Here is a 19,085-nt window from a genome sequence, read left to right as displayed (position 1 = left end):
ATTCCTCGCAGGCTCCATCCAAGATTTCGTGTGAGACCCGCCGAGCTCTCCGCAATGACATCTCACATGCGGGAACAGAACATTTTGAATGAATCGATCAGCCGTGCGAATGTGCCTGAAATGTTGCTGCGTGGATCAGTAATTACAAACTACTTTTTGGGCAAAAGTGTGCCCTAATTTTCAAAAGAAAGCCCCACCCATCCTCTCCCCCTCGAATATGTTTCAGCCTGTTCTCCTCTGTGTATGTAATCCTTATTTCCCGTTCAATCCACGCAAGGTTTCATCCGCCAAGATCACCTTTGTTTCTTTTTAATGCTCATATTCATTCAATTAATCTGGGCTCTAATTCGTTTATATATTTATTTACTCGGTCTCGCCATCACTCTCTTCTTTTTTTCATCTCTCTCCAACGATTATCCTGGCGTCTAATTAGAAATCGATGCCGCTTGGCCGCCGGGTATTTGCAATGTGTTTGTGGACGTTGAGAACAATTCCCCGGACAGAAAAGACTGAGAGAAGAAAGAGAGAGGAAGAGGAAACGCTACACTACACCGCACTGCACTATATGCACACACACACACGCGAGCGCGCAGATTCTGACAACCGACTTAACTGCTTGCAGCGATTCTTCTTTCTAAAAAAGCAGTAGGCTAAGTTAAAAAAAAAAACAGAAAAGAAAGAATGCAAGGAAAGGAAAAATGAAAAGAAAATGATTTTTTTAACGACTGACGCGAGGGATTTGTGCAGAATTGTTGAGGACTGTTTCCCCGTCTTTTAGGAAAACAAACAAACCTCGAAGTGGAAAAGCACTTTAAATGTGATGGCCTGCATCTAACCCTAGCCAAAAGTCGAAGGAGCCAATTCATCACAAGGTTATAACAATCCAGTGCGCCGAGCCTCTATTGCAATGGTATTCTTATTTTAGCATCGGGCTTCTATTTTTGAGCGTTTGGGGCCTGCGTATGTAATTAATGCATTAGTCCGAAATGCAAACTTCAATGAAAAAAAGTGTAAGAGCCTCTACGTGCGTTTAATAGCAGCCAAACTTTGTTGAAATTAGCCTTCAGTAATTGAGCAATCGTTCATTTGCCTTTCTCCCTTTAAGGCGAATATTTCGGGCAGTTGGAAACTCAAAGTCTAAATTACTTCAAACTTTGTGTGAACTATGGCACCCGTTCTCTTTTCCCTTTTTTGTGCCATAACCGGTGTCTTCTCTGATGCTCATTCCGAGCCGGCGTCGCCTCTCTGTCGCGTCCCGCGGAGAGGAGTCGGTATGGAGACGACGGGTTAGCGCCATTACCGGGGCCAATCGAACCAAACCGGATTAGCAGCTGCCAGATGAAAAACGAAATCGTTCCAACCAAGTGAAAAAAAATGTAGGGAACCAGAGCCTCGCACTTTTATTAGTTCAGCTTTACACCACAGTGTGTTTACCATCTGTGCGCAACCTTTTATTGGCTCTCCCCATAATCTGTTTTTCAGACGCCGTTTCTCTCTGTTTACTGTGTTCATCATCCCAAACGAGATGCATCACTTTCTCTCCCCCCTTTCCCTCCCCTCCCCGTGTGTGTGTGTTTCTCCAATAACTCCGTGGGTTCACCAGTCAGGAAGTGTCATATCGGGAAATGCAGTGTTGGAGTGTCACCCCCCTCTGCATGATAAGGAAAACTGAATAACTTGCTTCTTCTCCTTGTTGCTTCACATTTCATCAACCCCTGTGATGCTTTACTTGTGCCAAAACCATCAGCCTGGGCTCCCTGGTGTCTGTGTGTGTGTGTTGTGTGGTTCCACATGTGTGCATGTGTATGCATGTGAGTGTCTGTGTGTCTTTGTTGCTCTGTGCAGTAAGTCATATTTGAGGCTTCATCCTTGCATTTTCTGTCAGTCTATCTTTCCATCTTGCACGCTCATTAAATGTCCCTCCCTCACACAGACACACACACACCATCTCTCTCTCTCTCTCTCTCTCTCTCTCTCTCTCTCTCTCTCTCTCTCACTCACACACACACATACACACACACACACACACATTCCCTCTCTCACTCTCTCTCTGAGTCTCTCCCTCTCCTTCTTCTTCCTCCGCGCCTCACGCTCCCCTTGCCCGTGGCTATATGATCGTGAAAAATGTGTTTACAAAACTCGCTCTCTTGCAGATCAAACCGTACGGACGAATCAAAGACTTTGGAGAGAGAGGCAGAAAAGAAGCGAGGGAAGATAGAGAAAGAGAGATAGAAGGGGTATGAGCAGAGGGTGTGTAGAGGCCTTATAATTTTAAAATTCTCTGTGTGTTATTCTCTCTCTCTCCCTCTCACTTTTTTTCCTCCTCATGTAGTTGTGTGTGCGTCTGCATCTCCTTTGGTAATACAATATCTTTAAGGCCCCCAAAACAACTATCTGTGTCTCACAGTTAAACATGAGATAATGCAATATTGATGTCTCCTTGTCTTTGCTATAACGCAATACTAGACCCATTCAGGCTGGACACGCTAACATAGGCCGATAGTGCCCTTGCACTTAAAAGAATTACTCTGCTCCTGTAATAAATTTTAGAGGGATGCTACACAAATATGAAGTCCCACAAGGAATATAGAAGCCTGTGAGAACATAGAAGTAAAAAAAAAAAAAAAACCACTCCCAAAGAAGCATCAGGTCACCTTTCATATTATGTATTCAGTACAAGGCACATAGTAATATTGGGCTGTATTAGCTTTCAGCTGGTTCTTTGTGCATTTGGGTTTCAAGGGAGTGATTTGAGACATGTTTACTGGTCCAAGTTTTGAGCGACTTTGTGTTAGCTGAGGCCTCTGGAAGTCCTCAGAGTTATGAAGGCTATTTGCGCTTCATTTTGTGCATCACTTGTTCACGTAATTAAAATTTCAGACTTTTTAGTTCATTAACAAACAAGGACATTATTCTGAAGTCCAACGCTGGGTGCTTGTCACTGCTGTCTTACTAAAAGTTGTTGAACTGTTTAAAGACCAGGAACACTATTCAATCAGTGCTGGTGGTATACAATTTGGGTGCATTATTTTACTAAGATTTTATTAAGTAGCCGAACCAAATAGAACCAAAACTGCGTCATTTTAGAATCCATAAACGCACAAAATCTGACATGGTGTTGTACATAACAAATGACATCAAGTGCAATAAAACGTGTGATAACCTTTTTAAAACTGGTTTATACTCTTGTGGTTGGAAATATGTTTCTCAAGTGCCCATATGATACATTACTTCTATGACAAGACTTCTTTTTTTTATCACAATGTCAAATTGCCTGATGAGGGTGCAAAGGCAGGAAAGGTGTGAGGAGTTATTTTTAAATAGAAATATCAGAATTGCTGCTCTTAATGTTTATGACAGGTTTGATAATTATGAGAAAAGAGCATCTAAAATCCACAGACAAGGACAGGAAGAAGACACAAAAAGATGAAGGAAGGGGAGGAAAGGGATTGTGAGGGGATGATGGTGAATGTGGTGAAGGAGGAGAGGGGAATGAGGGGGGTGGGGGGCAGACAGACAGGCAGGGGGAGCGATTATAGCAGGGTTTATGTATGAGCTATTGATTGAGTCGGTGGTGACTTCTTGAGTGGTTAATTCGGGAAGTGAGAGCGATAGAGAGAGTAACTCACTGACCAGAGAGGGGAGGGAGAGTGAATGGGGGGGATAAAGAGAGAGATAGAGTAGGAGAGCGTGAGGAGGAGGAGGAGAGATACAGAGGAAGAAAAAAGTGGACTTCCCCAAGTTAAAAGTGTGGAACATAAGATTCTATTTGGCAAGGAATTAATTTGTGGTTCATGATTACTAACAGGAGCAATTTATGAAAGAATGAAGCAGGGTTGTTTTGTTTTTTTGTCTTTTGACCCTTCTCAAAACTGCTGAACTTTTTTCCAAGTGTTTCACACAAACACTTGGAAAAAAATTCAGCCAATATTTAAAGGATTTCTATTACAGAAAAAAAGTCTTAAGATTTGTTTATTATGTGGATTATGCATATATGCTCCTTCTGTTTGGCACAAAACAGCAACTAAAAGGGAAAATAAATGAAATCCACATTTACCTGTGTAGGGTTTTAGAGAGGGCACGGTACCTCGGAGCAGGAAGGGTTCAAATCCAGTCTGAGGCTTTTTGTGTGATGTGTGCATGTTCTCCCCATGAATGTGTGGGTTCTATCCAAGTACTCCGACTTCCTCCAAAAGTCCAACAACATGGACTGGTTTAGGTGAACTTCTGATTCCAAAGGGGCCGTAGGTGTGAATGTGAGCATGAATGGTTGTCTTTCTCTACGTGTTAGCCCTGCAACCCATCCCGGGTGGTCCTTGTCTCTTGCCCTATGACAGCTGGGATGGGCTCCAGCCCCCTTTCAGCAACCCTGAATTAGATAAGGGGAAGGAGATGGATGGCTGGATGGATTTTAGAGTAACATATAACCAGGCTTTGAGCTGGAGTCTCTACCTCAAATCTAAATTCTCAATCATACTGGTTCCAAAGCAGTTATCACTAATTTAGAGGGGAAGTGTCATTAAGCATGAAGGTGATTAAACACCATTATGAGCTGCTAAAGGGTCTCTATGACCCCAAACACACAGAAAACAGTGCAGTCACATTCAAACACTGTGTAAGTTATAATGATCACACAGCTTCTGATCTGCCTTAGTATTGCTTCAGTCCCAACACGGTTTTCTTTGGGAAATTAACTGAAGATCTGAGCAACCTGCGTTCATGTCCTGAACATACTCAACTCAATTAAAGCCTTCCGCTCTCCATCACACATAAACACTGAGCGAGATCAGACAGTTTCTTCTCTGGACTTAAGCCTATAGGACACTCGTGCGATCGCTGGAAACCACAGAAGGATCTGTTGGTCTCACTGCATCACCTTGTCTGAGGAAAAAATAGTCAAGAGCAACAACTCTGAGTGGGAAACAGGGTGGTGTGTGCGTTTGTTGGACGTGTTTGTAGTGTAGTGAGCGTGAAGGTTCTCAGTAATAGCCTATAGACAGATTGGTTATTATTCCAAATGTGTCCGATGCATATTCGCCCGCAGTTTGATTTGCAATGCATCTCTCAGTTTGTTCGCTGGTAGGATATCCTGGATAGGATATCAAATTCCGAAAAGCTGCGCGCGCGAGTGACGCTACGTGGGTTTTGCGTGCATCGGTGTGTGTGTGTGTGCGTGCGTGCGTGCGTGCGCATGTGTGTGTGAAGGTCAGCTCGCCGGCGCAGTTTCTTTTCCTATTTCTCTTCCCTCTCGCGCAGGTTTTGATCTCTCAGCCGCGAGATCAAAGGCGCTCTCTGGCTATTAGTCAGCGCGAGCCATTGATCCCTCATCGATCCACGCGAGACACAGCCGCCCCGTGAACACCGCGCGAGGCTCCCAAAAGCTCCTCCCGCGCGTCAGGAGAGAGAGGGAGAGAGAAAGCAGAGGAGGGAGATGGAGCGGTGTCTGTGTGTGCGCGCGCGCGCGTGTGTATTTTTCTACTGGCGCGGGCAGAGCCAAACTCGAGCTTTTTCTTTGCCGCGGGACATGAAACAATGAGGCTCGAGCCGGTTTTAATAAAGCGCGCTTTCCCTCCTTTCAACTCTGGCGCGAGGCGGACGAGCCGGCAGCGGAGAGCGATCGATAATTAATGACGATGAATAATTTAACCCTATCGATTGATACTTTTTTCTTCATCCTTTTTCCCCTTCTTTTCCTTATTTTCTTAAGGCCAGCGTTCTATATCATACTAATGCCGTTTTCACGCGCTCAACATCCTCATCTTCACTCACCTCTTCTTAAACTTGTTGGAGTTCACCACGGATCGTGAAAGTCTGGAGAAAAAAAAATGAGGTTTCCTTATTTATCAAAGTAGGGGAGACCGGGGATAGTTGTAACGTGGGTCAGTTGTAACACTTCCAATTTCTCCAATCAGGGCTAAGTTTCAAATGATGTGACTCATCCTGTGCATGCCCAACTCAGTTCTGCTATCACATGTGAAAAATCAGCACATTTTGTCAAACACAGACAATTTAACATGAAAAAAAGTAATTTGTATGCCAAAAAGTAAGTTTTTCTACTTTATTTCAATGTTTAATAGCATTATCTGCTTTGCAGTTAAACTCATCAAACTTAAATTATGTTATTTGTATGTCTATGGGGATATATTCTGTGTAGGTCTTTAGTGCTAATGTTTTAGCCGTTGGCTGTAATGTTAGCTAGTTCATGGCTATAGGAGTCTGGGTCAGTTGTAACAATAATGCAGATGTTACAACTTACCACACTATTACTTTAACTTATATTAAACAAGTTGGGGCAACGGCATCAGCAGAGAGAGGTTCACTGGTCGCTTTTGTATATGCGGTTAATGCCATTGGCAACACAATTCCTCCACTGTTTGTGTTCCCACACACACATTATGCAGACCACTGTGTCAGAGATGGACCAGTAGGAAGTATTGGTAGTGGAAATAAATCAGGATGGGTGCAAGAAACAGATTTCCTCATCTTTCTGAAGCACTTTGCAAACCACACCAAGGTAAGCCATGATAAAAAGTAATGGAATTGCGGTGCTGGTGCACAACTACAATTTTTCAGCTTCATTGTTATGTTCAAAATTGGTGCAAGAGCTGTAGGTTATAATGCCCACTGAGCCAATGAGGCCAAACTCAAGGAAGACCAACCAAAATTAATGAAATATTCAGTTGCAGAAAATTCCATAATTTGTCTTTTTTGGGGGGTTGGAATATGTTCAAAAGTTAGATTTCTGCATTCTGTCACACACACACGTAGCTACATAAATGGCTCTAAGTGCATTCATGTGTTGAATAAACAAAGATTACATGTTAATATTTTGTCAGTACCCTTATTTCATTGTGTTACATTTCACCCCAGGATATGTTACAACTAACCCAGACTATGGGGTTAATTGTAACATTTCACTCTTTGTGTTTGAGGCCATACCATGCAATGGGCAATTGTGCTGCAGAGAAAATAGCTGCACTATTTAATAGCCGAGACATGTAAATACTTTGCATTACATTTTGAATCCACTACCTTAAACGAGCTCCAATTTACAGACAGAAATGTCAAAAATGTTACAACTATCCCCGATCTCCCCTACTCTATTTATGACCCGAGCTGGAGTCTAAACTTCTCTCCGTGAATTGAGCTGGCCTTTTCTTCTTCTTCTTTTTAAAACCGCAAGGTGTTGTGTTTGTCATAAAAGCCAAATATGCACATCATACCCCATTACAATTAGCCCAAGAAACGAGCCATGATATTCGACCTTTTAACATATTTTTTCTGCTAACACTTCATTTATTACAGTCAATCCCTCTCACACACTCCTGGTGTTACTCTGTGACTTAAAGTAGTGTTATAATGTAGTAAAATCTCCAAAGCTCAACTCATGAAAGAACACATAAAGCTCTTACTCATTTTAAAGCACTCATATTTTCAGCAGGGGTATCTGTGCTCAGCGTTGACTTTAAGCTATGTATTCATAGATTTAGGAACTTGATGCAAATTCTAAACCCAGCCTTATTCCTTAAGCCGTGAACCAAACAGTTCAGTGTGAAATTATGTTTCTTAAGTTTTCAGATATGGACTTTAATATTTCTCTGCCCTATTACTCCCTGCCTCTGTTGTCACATCTTGTACCGCTGCTCTACTGTATCTTTCAAAGTACATTTCACTGGATGATATTCTGGCCGGGCAGTCCTGTCAGATGATAGCCTGTCTCAGTGTGAAGGACTCAGTATTAGCTTTGCCCCTGCAGTGTGGAGTAATGGGTGCTCTGTGGGAGAACAACTAGATTCAGCCAGTACTCCTGTAACGATATGTCTTGGTTAAATACACTGATGCTGCTGCACCGCTGCCTGCTCCTATTATAGTGACTGCACTGATTTCTCACTCTTTCACATTGCAGTGTGATGGGTGTGTAAGGTACAAAGGAGGGATTGTGGGGAAATCTAGCGGCTATAAGTTGCAACATGATCAGTATTGCTGTGATTATCTGCGCAGTTTCAGTGATTAAAATGTAATCTTTTTTCATTTTTTATGGATTTTCACAGATTCAAAGCTTAAATGGTAAAAGTGAAAACCTTAATGTACATGAAATGCAGAACAAAAAAAATATATCAATAATTAAAAAAAAAACAACCAGTGATGGTTTTAATGTTTTATGATTCATCGAGTGTGTAATATCCTGCGAACAGGTCAAATTGTCTGAAAAACCTAGTAATTGAGACCAAATTTTTAACTTGTGAAGTTTTGAGAGTCTTTGGGATGCTGAGGTTGACTCTTTTTTTCGTTATGTAAAGGGGAAGTTAATTTTGTTGATGGCAAGGTTTCAGTCATTGTTTGTCTTAGTTTGAAAAAGCACGTAGAACTTTTTGTTTGTCACATACAAAATCCAAAGAACCTTTTTAATTGGATGCTCAAACAAGATGTAGATGAGATGCATATTTGGGCTTCAAAACAAAATTTGTAGCTTGATATTTTAAGATGTAACTAAATATTATTTTTAAAAATCATATAAAGAATGTTTTTTTGGTAATTAAGATGGAACTTAAGCTAAATAAGAAGGTTTATAGGCCAGTGTATGGATAGAATTTAATTCTGTGTTGACTTTTCTCTTCAACATTTGGATAGATAGGTTCTTTTTCCTCTTCCTGACCAACCCCCTTTCCTCCTCTCCTCCTCCTTCTTCTCTCTTCTGTCTCTCTCCTCATTTCTCCTCTCTCCTTCTTTCCATCTCCTCTAACAAACCCATAGCAGAGTCCCTCTGTTCTTCCACCCTGAGGCTGACCAGTGTGTCAGAGCTAACCAGGGAGAGGAACAGAGAGAGAAAGACAGAGATAGCAGGAGAGAGGCAAGCAGAGTGAAAGGAAGAGAGAGAGAGAGTTTTCAGTCGGGCCTTTTTCAGGGGCAACCAAAAAAAGGAAGATGAGACAGATGTACAGAGTCCTTTTCATCTAGTGGAAAAAGAAAGCGGGAGAGGCCAGACTTTTCATGCCTCTCACATTTTTCTATCTTTTTATATCGTGACCCATCACTCTTTCCTTCTTTAGACAGCACTGGAGACATAATGTTGCCTGAATGTCAGGCTGCCCTCCTTCCTCGCTCTACCCCAGTCACTCTGCAGAATTTCAAAACGTAGTTTGTACTACAGTATATCCCTCACACTGGTTTCTTTTCACTCCCGTCAGTGTCCTACTAACCTTGGCGTCACAAGTATGCCAGTTCTGCCTTTACTTTAGCAACATTGTTACAGAGTTGATGTTTGGGAGATACATGCAAAAGTTACAAATACAAATCTGTGACCTTTGTGGCGAGACTGACCTCTTAAAACTCAGTGGGACTGGTCCAATCCTGACTCTTGGATATGCTTTTTCAGTCCTTTTCTTACTCTTAGTCCCCACTTGGGCAAGAAAGTCGAGAGGTCACAGGAAGTTCATCAGTTGAGAAAATACAAGTTTCAGTTTACTGCTGAAAGAAGGATGGTTCACGCACACGTTTACCTGAACATGATGCAAACATACCAATTTGGTCATTGCAACACTGTAGTAATTTTCATCTTTCTTTCTTTGGACTTTGTCCCTCGTCAGTTACAATAGATGGAAACGATTGCTCTCGTTGATGTAGGAGTTTGTCTTTAGAAGACCCATCTGCTTGTCCTATTGTCCTTTTTTTCCAAAGCAGTTTTCCAATGATCAAAACAGGTTTGGCATTACATGACTGAAAGGTTATTTATAGGAAGCGACTGAACTTTATTTGCACTGTGTGAAATTCAAGAAGAAGAGAAATAAACTGAGTGAAAAATGCATTTTATCTCCTCTCCAATCATTATTAAATCTGCAGTGAGCAGTATAACAGTATAGTACCTTGCACTGTGGGTTTGCTAGCAGACAGCTTAATTTCTTATATTGTATGAATTTTGAGGGACTTTGTCCATAATTTTCACTCTCTAAGGCTTTGAAAATGGCTAAAAGTAAGTACAGAGAGCAAATGTGGAGGGATTTCTGAAGTTTACATGTTGAGCAGTGACAACAGCAGAAACCTTTAACCTTTCAGCCATGACACAGGAAGTTTGTGTATCCCTGCAATGTTGTTGTGTCCTAAAGTCACAAAAAACAAAGTCCACTCTTTCAAGCGTTAAACTATAGAAAAGCCTCTGAATCATCAACACACCAGAGATTTTCCAGCAGTAATGATCCATTTGCTAGATCTAGTGCAGGCCTACACTTCAGATTATGTGTAGGAACACAGCTGAGGTGTTTTTGTGAAGATGTGATTGTGTGAAGTAACTTAGTGAATCTATTGAGTGTGCTTACTATTGTCACCGGTAGCCGTGTGATCCATCATCCACGCTGGGTTTCACAGGTGACCTTTTGTGGGAGAGGGGTCCTTTGTTTGGACTCTGTGTCTCTTTGTCCAAATAAAGCAGTGTTTTTTCTGCCCACATCTCTCTATCAGTAAACCAGAATCTTTAGTAAACAAAGTGCATTCTCTTTTTCAGCTCGGTGAGATCTGTGTTAGTGTGCCGATATTGATTCAGTCAATATCTATGGGCTCCATGTCTTACTTTGTGTGCTGCGTCGTACAGTGTGTGTGCGACGGCTACCTGAATGCCTGCGTATTTGTGCCATATCTGCTTGAGACTGTGTTTACTGTGCATGCACAATCCCTTACAATCTGTGAGTGTCTGTATCTGACAGTCTGTGCATGCATGTGTGTGTTCGAGTGTGTGCGTATGAGGAGCAGTATTCCCTGGGCTGCTAGTTATAATGTTTCTGGGGGTGATGGGGGGAACTTGAAAGCCCTGTGCTGCCCAAATCAAAACTAACAAGGAAATGATGGGGGCTCCTTTATCTCCTCTCTGGCCTGGGGGGCCGAGGGGGGGGCGAGAACGGGAGACTGGGCAGGGAGGGAAAGAAGAAGAGGTGGGAGGGAGGGAGAGAGAGAGAAAGGGAGAGAGTGAGGGGAGGAGGAGGAGGAGGAGGAGAAGGGGGGGGGGTAGCCTGGCTTCCTCTTTGATTTGTAAAAAATGCATTACCTCCGAAATCAAACGGAAAATTACTGCGCCGAAGCAAAACACACAGAGCAGAAGAGAGGGAGAAGGGTGGAGTGGAAGGGAGGGCGGGGGAGAAGACAGTGGATAGGTGTGTGAATAGAAAGGAGGTGGGAAAGAGGAAAGGAGGAGTCACCTGTATAGATATGCTGTTGGATATGAAAAGGGAAGGAAGAGTATAGATTTGAGGTAATGCGTAGGTGGTATGAGAGGAAGTTGGAAAGACTGTGAAAGACAGGAGTTCACATATATGTTTTCCGCAGAGGAGATGAGCTTATACATGCCGTGGACCATGAGAATACGGCAAATGAAAGAGATGATGCAGTATTGATGACCTGTAGCCCACGGGGAAGAGGAAAGTTATGGATTGCTACCTCCAACACAACGTATATCTCATTTTGTAAAGACCAATCTTCGCAACGGCCTTCCTGTCAGATGAGGTCAACATTTTCATGGAAAGATGACAGTTTTAAATGTTTTCAAAAATCTCCAAACATGTGAACAGCGGGGTGTATTTTGATATCCTACTGGTAAACGGTCTAATCAAAATATTTGATCCTTTTCTAAAAATGAGTCGCACGGGATGAGTGCAGACAGAGTCTCCAGATAGTTTAATGACCAAAAAAAAGAGAGAAAAGGAACAATAAGAGTAAAAATAATAATGATTATTATAATAAATAGAATTAATGTCAGCTCTGCACTCATAGACAGAGAGAGCAGACTGAAAACAAGGAAGATGAAGAGCGGGAGGGGAGGGGAGAGAGGAGACAGCGAGCGGGGCCACAATCCAAAGGCTTGAAGCGGGGTGAGAGCGAACGTGAGACAGAAAGAGTCAGAGAGTGAGAGAGTGAGAAATGCCTGGAGTTAGCAATAATAATTTATACAAACACACCTTAATAATTCACGTTTCATTTCAATGCTGGAGGGAAAATCCAAAATTCACAGAGCATAATTAAATAGAGGCAGAGAGTGAAGGGAGAGATAGAGAGGCCAGCATTAAAGATACCAGTGTAGCAGCAGGCTATCTCTTCCATCTGAGCTTTGTAAAACAACCCTGATGAAACTGTGATATCCAAACTAGATTCCATCTCAGAGTTCCCCTCTTCATCACAGAAACACCAAGATCTCCTCATCTTCTCGCATCAGCAGATGTCTATATGAATATATTTAGGAGGCCTTATGATCATAAGCTCTTGTATTATAAAAAGGCCTACCCTACCTCACTGACACGTGCACGTATCATTCAACATTCAATGCAGAGCATGAAGCGATGTGATGGGGTGAAAAAATAAAAGTTTGGGGGTTTTTTTTGTAAATCTTCAGATTTCAAAATGCACAGAAGTAAAAACAAAATCAGGTTTTTAAATAGTTTGGACAGTTTATTTTCTTGTGATGTTAAACATGGACGTGTTCACTGGACTCACTACATCATTTCTGACTTTTATTCCAACAATTTTGTGTGTTTTAAAAAAAAACGTGTAGTTTTATATAACCATATACTATAATTATAGGGGGTATAATTTAATATTACAAGTACAGATGTGAAGTGTTTTCTCGCTTTTGCTTGTTCACACTCAGCTATGCAGTGACTACTAAACAGTACATCCGACAATTAAAATAGCTCTAACTCAATCAACTAATAAAACGACACTCTTGTATGTTCAAATCTTTATGCAATTTGGCACTATTTGTAGTACTTACCTGACTTACCTAGGATACCTAAGGTGATATGAAAGACATTTTACCAAAAACTATAGCCCTTTAAATCCTTTTGAAACTTTCCTCATCTGGCAGACAATTAAACCTAACCTCTAATAGCCCCGAACATAACTTTGTACATGAGATTTTTTTGATACTTTTAAAACTTCACTAAGAAATAACCAAGTCCTATTGTATATTTAAAAACCCAAGTTTTAATGTATAATGTGGCTCAGTTTTCAAGTTGGTTTTCAAAAGTCTATTTAATTCCTCCTGTTCATAAATGCACTATAGGGATGTCCACCACGTTGCATCAGACACAGCCTCAGGTGGCCACATCCATCAAACACCTGATCTCTACCAAAGACATATGAAACATAACCTTGCTATATTTCACATCGATTTAAAGTATCATTTTGAACTCATGTTGCGCCTTTAGACCCTTATGCAATACCTTCAGTTTCAACAAAATGTACTCTCTTCTACTCTGACTTGGTGTAATAAATGCAATAAACATGCTGGGTAGTTGAAACTGGCTTAAGCAAATACATCTCTGCAAAATTCTCTGTTTTTCATTTGTAAAAGTTAATGCCTTCTCTCTCTTTTGTTTTGTTCCAGGTTTTGTGGAGGCATGGACTGTAACTGCGTCAGTGATCTGCTGCTCCCCCCGGTGCCCGCCCTCTGGACGCCAGGTCGGTACTCTCATCAAAGTTAGTGACATGAAGGCAGGAGACTATTACATCCTTGCTTTTCTGCATCAAATCTCCTTAAAGTTCTTATTTGTAACATTTAAAATCTTTCAACTTATCTTTAAATCTAGTCCTAAGCCACATGTGTAAATCGGGTGAACCCAGACAGCCAAAACAAGCAAATACTTAAGAAGCAGCTACTTCATTATTAAAATTGCATGTTGAAATTCATCCCCAATATTCATCTATTTAAAAAGATTAACCATACACATTCATGTTTGCCAAACAAGTTCAGACTCTGGTAGTAATTGGTTCAATGTGTAATGTATTTACAAGGCTAGTTAGTGCCAGATTCACTTTGGCCTGAGTCAAAAAGCTACTTAACTTCATCTCTGATGGTCATAGAGTTGGCTTTTAAAATTCAGACCTGAGCAGCATCAGTCAGATCTCTCCCAGTGAGCTGTCATCATCCCACTGACCAATCTGTTGAGGCTAGAGGGCATTAGCTCAGACTAACATTGCTCAAGGCACGTGCTGTGATATTAAACACATCATCCCTCACCTCCATCACTCATCAGTCATTCAGACAGTGAACTCCCCCCCCCCAGACACACACACACACATGCACACACTCCCTGTGAGCAACTGGACAAACAGGCATGAACCTCACCCTGCTTCTTCCTCCTCCCCTTTGCCCAGGGATCGCCTTCCCAGAGTGGGCCTACAAGCCCGAGTCGAGCCCCGGCTCCAGACAGATCCAGCTGTGGCACTTCATCCTAGAGCTCCTGCAGAAGGAAGAGTACCAAGGGGTGATAGCCTGGCAGGGAGACTACGGGGAGTTTGTCATCAAGGACCCAGACGAGGTGGCCCGACTGTGGGGGATAAGGAAATGCAAACCTCACATGAACTATGACAAACTGAGCAGGGCTCTGAGGTATGTGTTCATACGAGATGTGTTGAATGTCAGGCAACCGCACTGTTTGCATCAGATAAATCAGGCTACAACCCTGCGGTTTCCATAAATTGTTTACTCTTGTTGGATTTAATCCCCACTTAACATCTCTCTTTTCCATGTTGGCAAAAATGGAAAGATAAAGGTGGGATTTTTCCTGGGGAACGTCAATACCCTCAATTTCTCCTTATCTCTGGACATCCTAATGGAAAGTTCACCATTGAGCTGCCAAATAAAAAATTCAATAGGGATTTCAAAATTAAGCCCCAGTGTGAAATTGGACTTTTTCAGAACAGCAAAACTACTCGACACTGAACTTGCTGAAGGTGATTAAAACAATGCCACACTCCATACCTTCAGCAGTTTACACCCCCAGCCAGTCACACACAATCTTCTTATGCAAATACCCACTACCCAACTTGTTCCCCTACCCCACCCCCTCCCTCTGCTTTCCTTCGGCCTCTCGTTAATGGGGACTGTCGTCAGAGTTTAATTGTTATAAATTGGCTGGGGCCACAATTAGCCTTCTTAATTAGCCTTACTTAATTGCTCAATTAAGGGCCATGGCACAATTGCCACGCAAAGCAAAACATGTACACATCATTGCACTGGGCTCAGCCAGTGTGGATACATGCAGATATGTACACGCTGCTGTGTTTGTTGATATAGTGTGCCTGCATAATGAGCTCACCACTATTTAATGCTGAGGTTGTCTCATGAATTCTGTGTTTAGCACGCTCACTGTGGCTGCACTCACACAAAGGAGTCCAAAAAGTCCACAAGGAAACCAGATTTAAACTTGTATTTCACAATAAGACATCTGCAGGTTTTTTAATTTGTCGCATCCCACTTCGCCCCCACCCCCTACGCTCCTCCACCTGAGCACTCAGCTTTTACCTGGGCCAGATGGCTCCATGTTTTTCCTTTGCTGCCGATCAACGTGGCATCCTGGCAGATTGTACATTGTGACACCTCTGTGGGTGGCAAAGGAAACTGGTACGATGACGACCTGACATGCCCAGCGGGAGACACTGGGGGTCGTTACCATGGAGACCTCTCTTGCTGTCCCACCTCTTTGTGAATGTGCTTTGCTATTGGAAACGGTGATGTCTTTTGGTGTCATGTAAAATGGTGTCATTCTGACAAATTTCTAATTTTCTGGAAACAAAAAAGTCTCGAGCTCATCTGATAGTGTAACGTGATGCTCACATTATTTCTTCAATTGATAAATAGTCCTGTGCATAATGAAAGGAACATTTACTTCTTGTGTAGTATTTCTGTGTGAGAGGTTCAAACGAATTTAGATTTTGGGGGGTTTTGAGGCGGGGGGGGGGGGGGGGGGGGTTGATAATTGCTGAATATAAAATTCACTTTACAAAACCATATTGTATTGAATAGAGGCAGCCAGACATGAATTGATTTGAGAAAGGAGGAGATGAATAAAAACACTGGGAAATCAGCACAGCTCTTGCCTCACAGCACTGAAGTTGTTTATACTTTACTTATAGTGATGAAACACAAAACCTTGATGTGTATTATATTAATCCTTCCCACCTCTTTTCCTTTTCCTCTTCCTTTTTCGTTTATCACTTCACTCCATCCCTCCATCAATATTCTCTCCCGCTCCTTTGCAGGTATTACTACAACAAGCGTATTTTGCACAAAACCAAAGGGAAGCGTTTCACCTACAAGTTTAACTTCAGTAAGGTTGTGCTGGTGAACTACCCCATCCTGGACATGGCCAGCTCGCCCTTCTTCCTTGCCCAGAACCATTTCAACGGGGGCTCCACCACACCAGACTGCAGCCCAGAGGTACACAGGGTAGGATGGAGGGTTTGTGAGAGGGGGTGGATGGGTAAAAGGATATATGCTGTATGCAAGTAGTAGATTTAGTAGCATATAAATAGAAAATTGTGTGAATAATGTGAGAAATCATACCTATGTATGTTCAAATTGTGTCTCTATAGCAGGTAATAAAAAGAACTAACATTTTAAAACAGAGGGAATTTAAAAAAGCCAAACTTTAAACAAAGAAAAAGGATGAAATATAGCAGGACACCGCACTCTGCTTCCTTAAATTTTTATCAACAAAAATTTAATTCAGGTAACTGAAAACCATTCAACTCGAGCTGTTATATTTCTCAGGCACCTGCTGTGCATTCCCCCTTTTTTGCAAAAGAATGGTGGTATTCATCGTAGCTATCTTTTATTCACTCTGTCTAATGGGGGTCATAATAGACTACAGTTTGATTATTATTTGCCCTAAGAGATTGTAAAATTTTTACAGAGATAAAATGTGTCAGAACACAAAAAAAGATGGAGGCGTGAACAAAAATGTCCTAATTTGGTTAAAAAAAAATAATGTTATGACTTTACTTGTGTTTATAAGATATTTAGAGATTTTTCTTTCTTTCTTTTTAATGGAAAAAAAATCAATTTCTGCGTTTCAGATTCTACACTAAATTATAGATGTGGCTGCACAAATTGATGAAGAAGGCTATTTTTTTGACTTGGGTATAAGTGCTGGTGTGCAGATAATTTTATTTTAGATGACTAATGTCCTAGAAAGTACAAGTAACTTGAAAGTACAGTAAGAGAGAATCATTCATCAATTGTCTGTGCCGTCCTTAAGATGGGGATAAGGAGACGCGAGCTCTGAAGGAGACCGTGGAGGGGGGACGGTTTTAACTTGCCCTTAAAACAAAAGAAGACGTTATCCCCTCTTTCTCTCATCCCTGTCTCCTATGGCGTATCCATCTGTCATCGATTGAAAATGAAAGAAATAGAAAGCAAAGGGGTCGCGTCAGATCAGATCAATGGCGGGTCATTAATGCGGTTTGTTAAGCAACGCAGATCTCGCAGCTTGGGAGTACAGTCTCACCTTTCAAACTTGGGGCTGCAGGGTGACAGATACTACTGATCCGCAATCACGCTAGGGGGGAAAAGAAATCCCCCCGTGTCCCCTTGATTCCTAAGATTAATCTGTTCCACTTATTTTACCTCTTCTTTGCAAATTTTAGACAGAAAAAAATCTACGCACTCACTGACACGCACACAGCTGCCCTACTTCTAAATGGATGTCATTCTCTCACATCTCACTGCTATTCGTCCTGTGTCCCTTTACACAAGCTGGCCCACAATCCCTCTTTCTTCTTTTCATTTATCCTTTGTGCCCACAATCTTAATCATTGGTCTCCATTTGACTCTGTACTTTTCCTCCCTTTGAGTCTCTGAGCCCGTGCGTCCTCCTGCCTCCCGTTTTTTTTTTACCCCAAGTCCCATGGCTTCCCTTTTTATCCTGTCCTTGCTGCGACTGTGTCACTGTTTGCATCACACTCTGCAGGGTGCTGCTGTCAACATATGACTTTACCCAGCAAAGTGCAGCAGCATCATAAAGGCAGATTTGTAGGAATATGTACGCAAGCTTTTTTTATTATTATTATTTCATGGTACAAACTCATCTCTAACCTCCTTTTCTACTCTTTGCTTGTGTCTCTTTCTGCCGCTCAGGCCATACAGTCCTTGTTTCCTCGTTTGCCAGACACCAGCAGAGGAACTTCCCTTTTCGATCGGGGGACCACAGCACCAGGACCTGAAGGGGACAAACTGAGACTGGACTCATTTCCTTTCCTAAGTTCAGGTGAGCAGAGAGAATGACAAAGTTGGTCAGATACATGCCGGTCTTCCTCTATTGCATGAAGAAAAATACACTTATATATATATATATAAAGTGTATGATTGGCAGTGTACAAACAAAGGGAGGAGGAGAAGGTAGCAATGTAAGTTGAGCAGAGAGAGAAATGAGGATACAGTGAGGCATGAACATTTATTGTTAAAGGAAATAAGAGAGATGGCTGTCCCATAGCAGTCTACAGTGAGACTGTGCTCCAGGTGAGAAAGCCCAGGTTAGCTGGTGAATTATGCATGTCAGCTGTAGTGAGACACAAGTCGAGGGCTGGAGAAATCATCCACTTTTTCAGCGCAACTGTTCACATTTGTCCCCTTCTATCTCAGAAAGTGAGTTCAACCAAACACAGCACGGAAGTGTCATTGTTTGCTTGACTGATGGCACGCATGCACAAATGCATTTCATTTGCAATCTCTGCACACGCATAAGAAGGTGTACGAATCTGCAGAGCTCGAGAGGTAGTGTGTAAACAGACTCACTCACACACAGATGCAATTCTCATCCCAGAACCGGCACCCTCTCCCTCCTCCCTATTCTGTTTGTCCTCAGGTCCTATTCCCCCCTTCTTCCCTTCTCACCCTCCTCTCCCTCCCATGTGTCCCCGCTGTCCTAATCCCTTCCCAGGCAGGAAGGCCCTAATTGAGGGTGCAGGCTTCAGTTTGTGGCCTGTGGGCGCCCATTACTGTGTTTTCATAAGCAAGTGAGGCCTGCCTGACTGATTCAATATTCATGTGTCTGCCAGCTACTCCTGGCCCAGCACGCAGAGACTTCACCACTGTCAAATTAGCCCTGCATAGTAAATAACAGAGTGAAAGAGAAAAAGAGAGTGAGAACGGCTGGGAGAGAGGTGGAGGGTGCAGCAGAGAGAGAATCTTTGAGTCGGTTGTCATTTGGAAGGAAGTAGACTAGGTTGAGAGGCAATGCGTTTGTTTGTTCATTAAAATTGCATTCCTGCATCACCTCAAATTTGCCCCCTCGTTCTGTTTTCAAGTGATTGAATTCAAATAC

General features: G+C 42.2%; 1 protein-coding gene across 2 annotated transcripts in view; it reads left to right on the top strand.

Annotated features, from left to right (window-relative positions):
• The window catches only part of erfl1 (Ets2 repressor factor like 1), a 49,423-nt gene that overhangs the window by 27,309 nt on the left and 3,029 nt on the right, over positions 1-19,085 (top strand). For both annotated transcript variants that reach the window (XM_086309957.1, XM_086309956.1), the window contains exons 3-6: positions 13,367-13,440; positions 14,137-14,371; positions 16,024-16,201; positions 17,900-18,029. In XM_086309957.1, the coding sequence (XP_086166083.1) occupies positions 13,380-13,440; positions 14,137-14,371; positions 16,024-16,201; positions 17,900-18,029 (604 nt within the window). In that variant the 5' untranslated portion in view covers positions 13,367-13,379. The remainder of the gene's footprint in view (positions 1-13,366; positions 13,441-14,136; positions 14,372-16,023; positions 16,202-17,899; positions 18,030-19,085) is intronic.

The sequence above is a fragment of the Aulonocara sp. 'chitande type north' Nkhata Bay genome, linkage group LG11 (assembly GCF_057382095.1).
Source record: "Aulonocara sp. 'chitande type north' Nkhata Bay isolate Kocher_YH1m ecotype deep benthic linkage group LG11, A_spYH_male_GT1.1, whole genome shotgun sequence".
Classification (NCBI taxonomy): Eukaryota; Metazoa; Chordata; class Actinopteri; order Cichliformes; family Cichlidae; genus Aulonocara; species Aulonocara sp. 'chitande type north' Nkhata Bay.
Note: the sequence above shows the minus strand (reverse complement) of the source record. Positions and strands in the feature narration are given on the sequence as shown.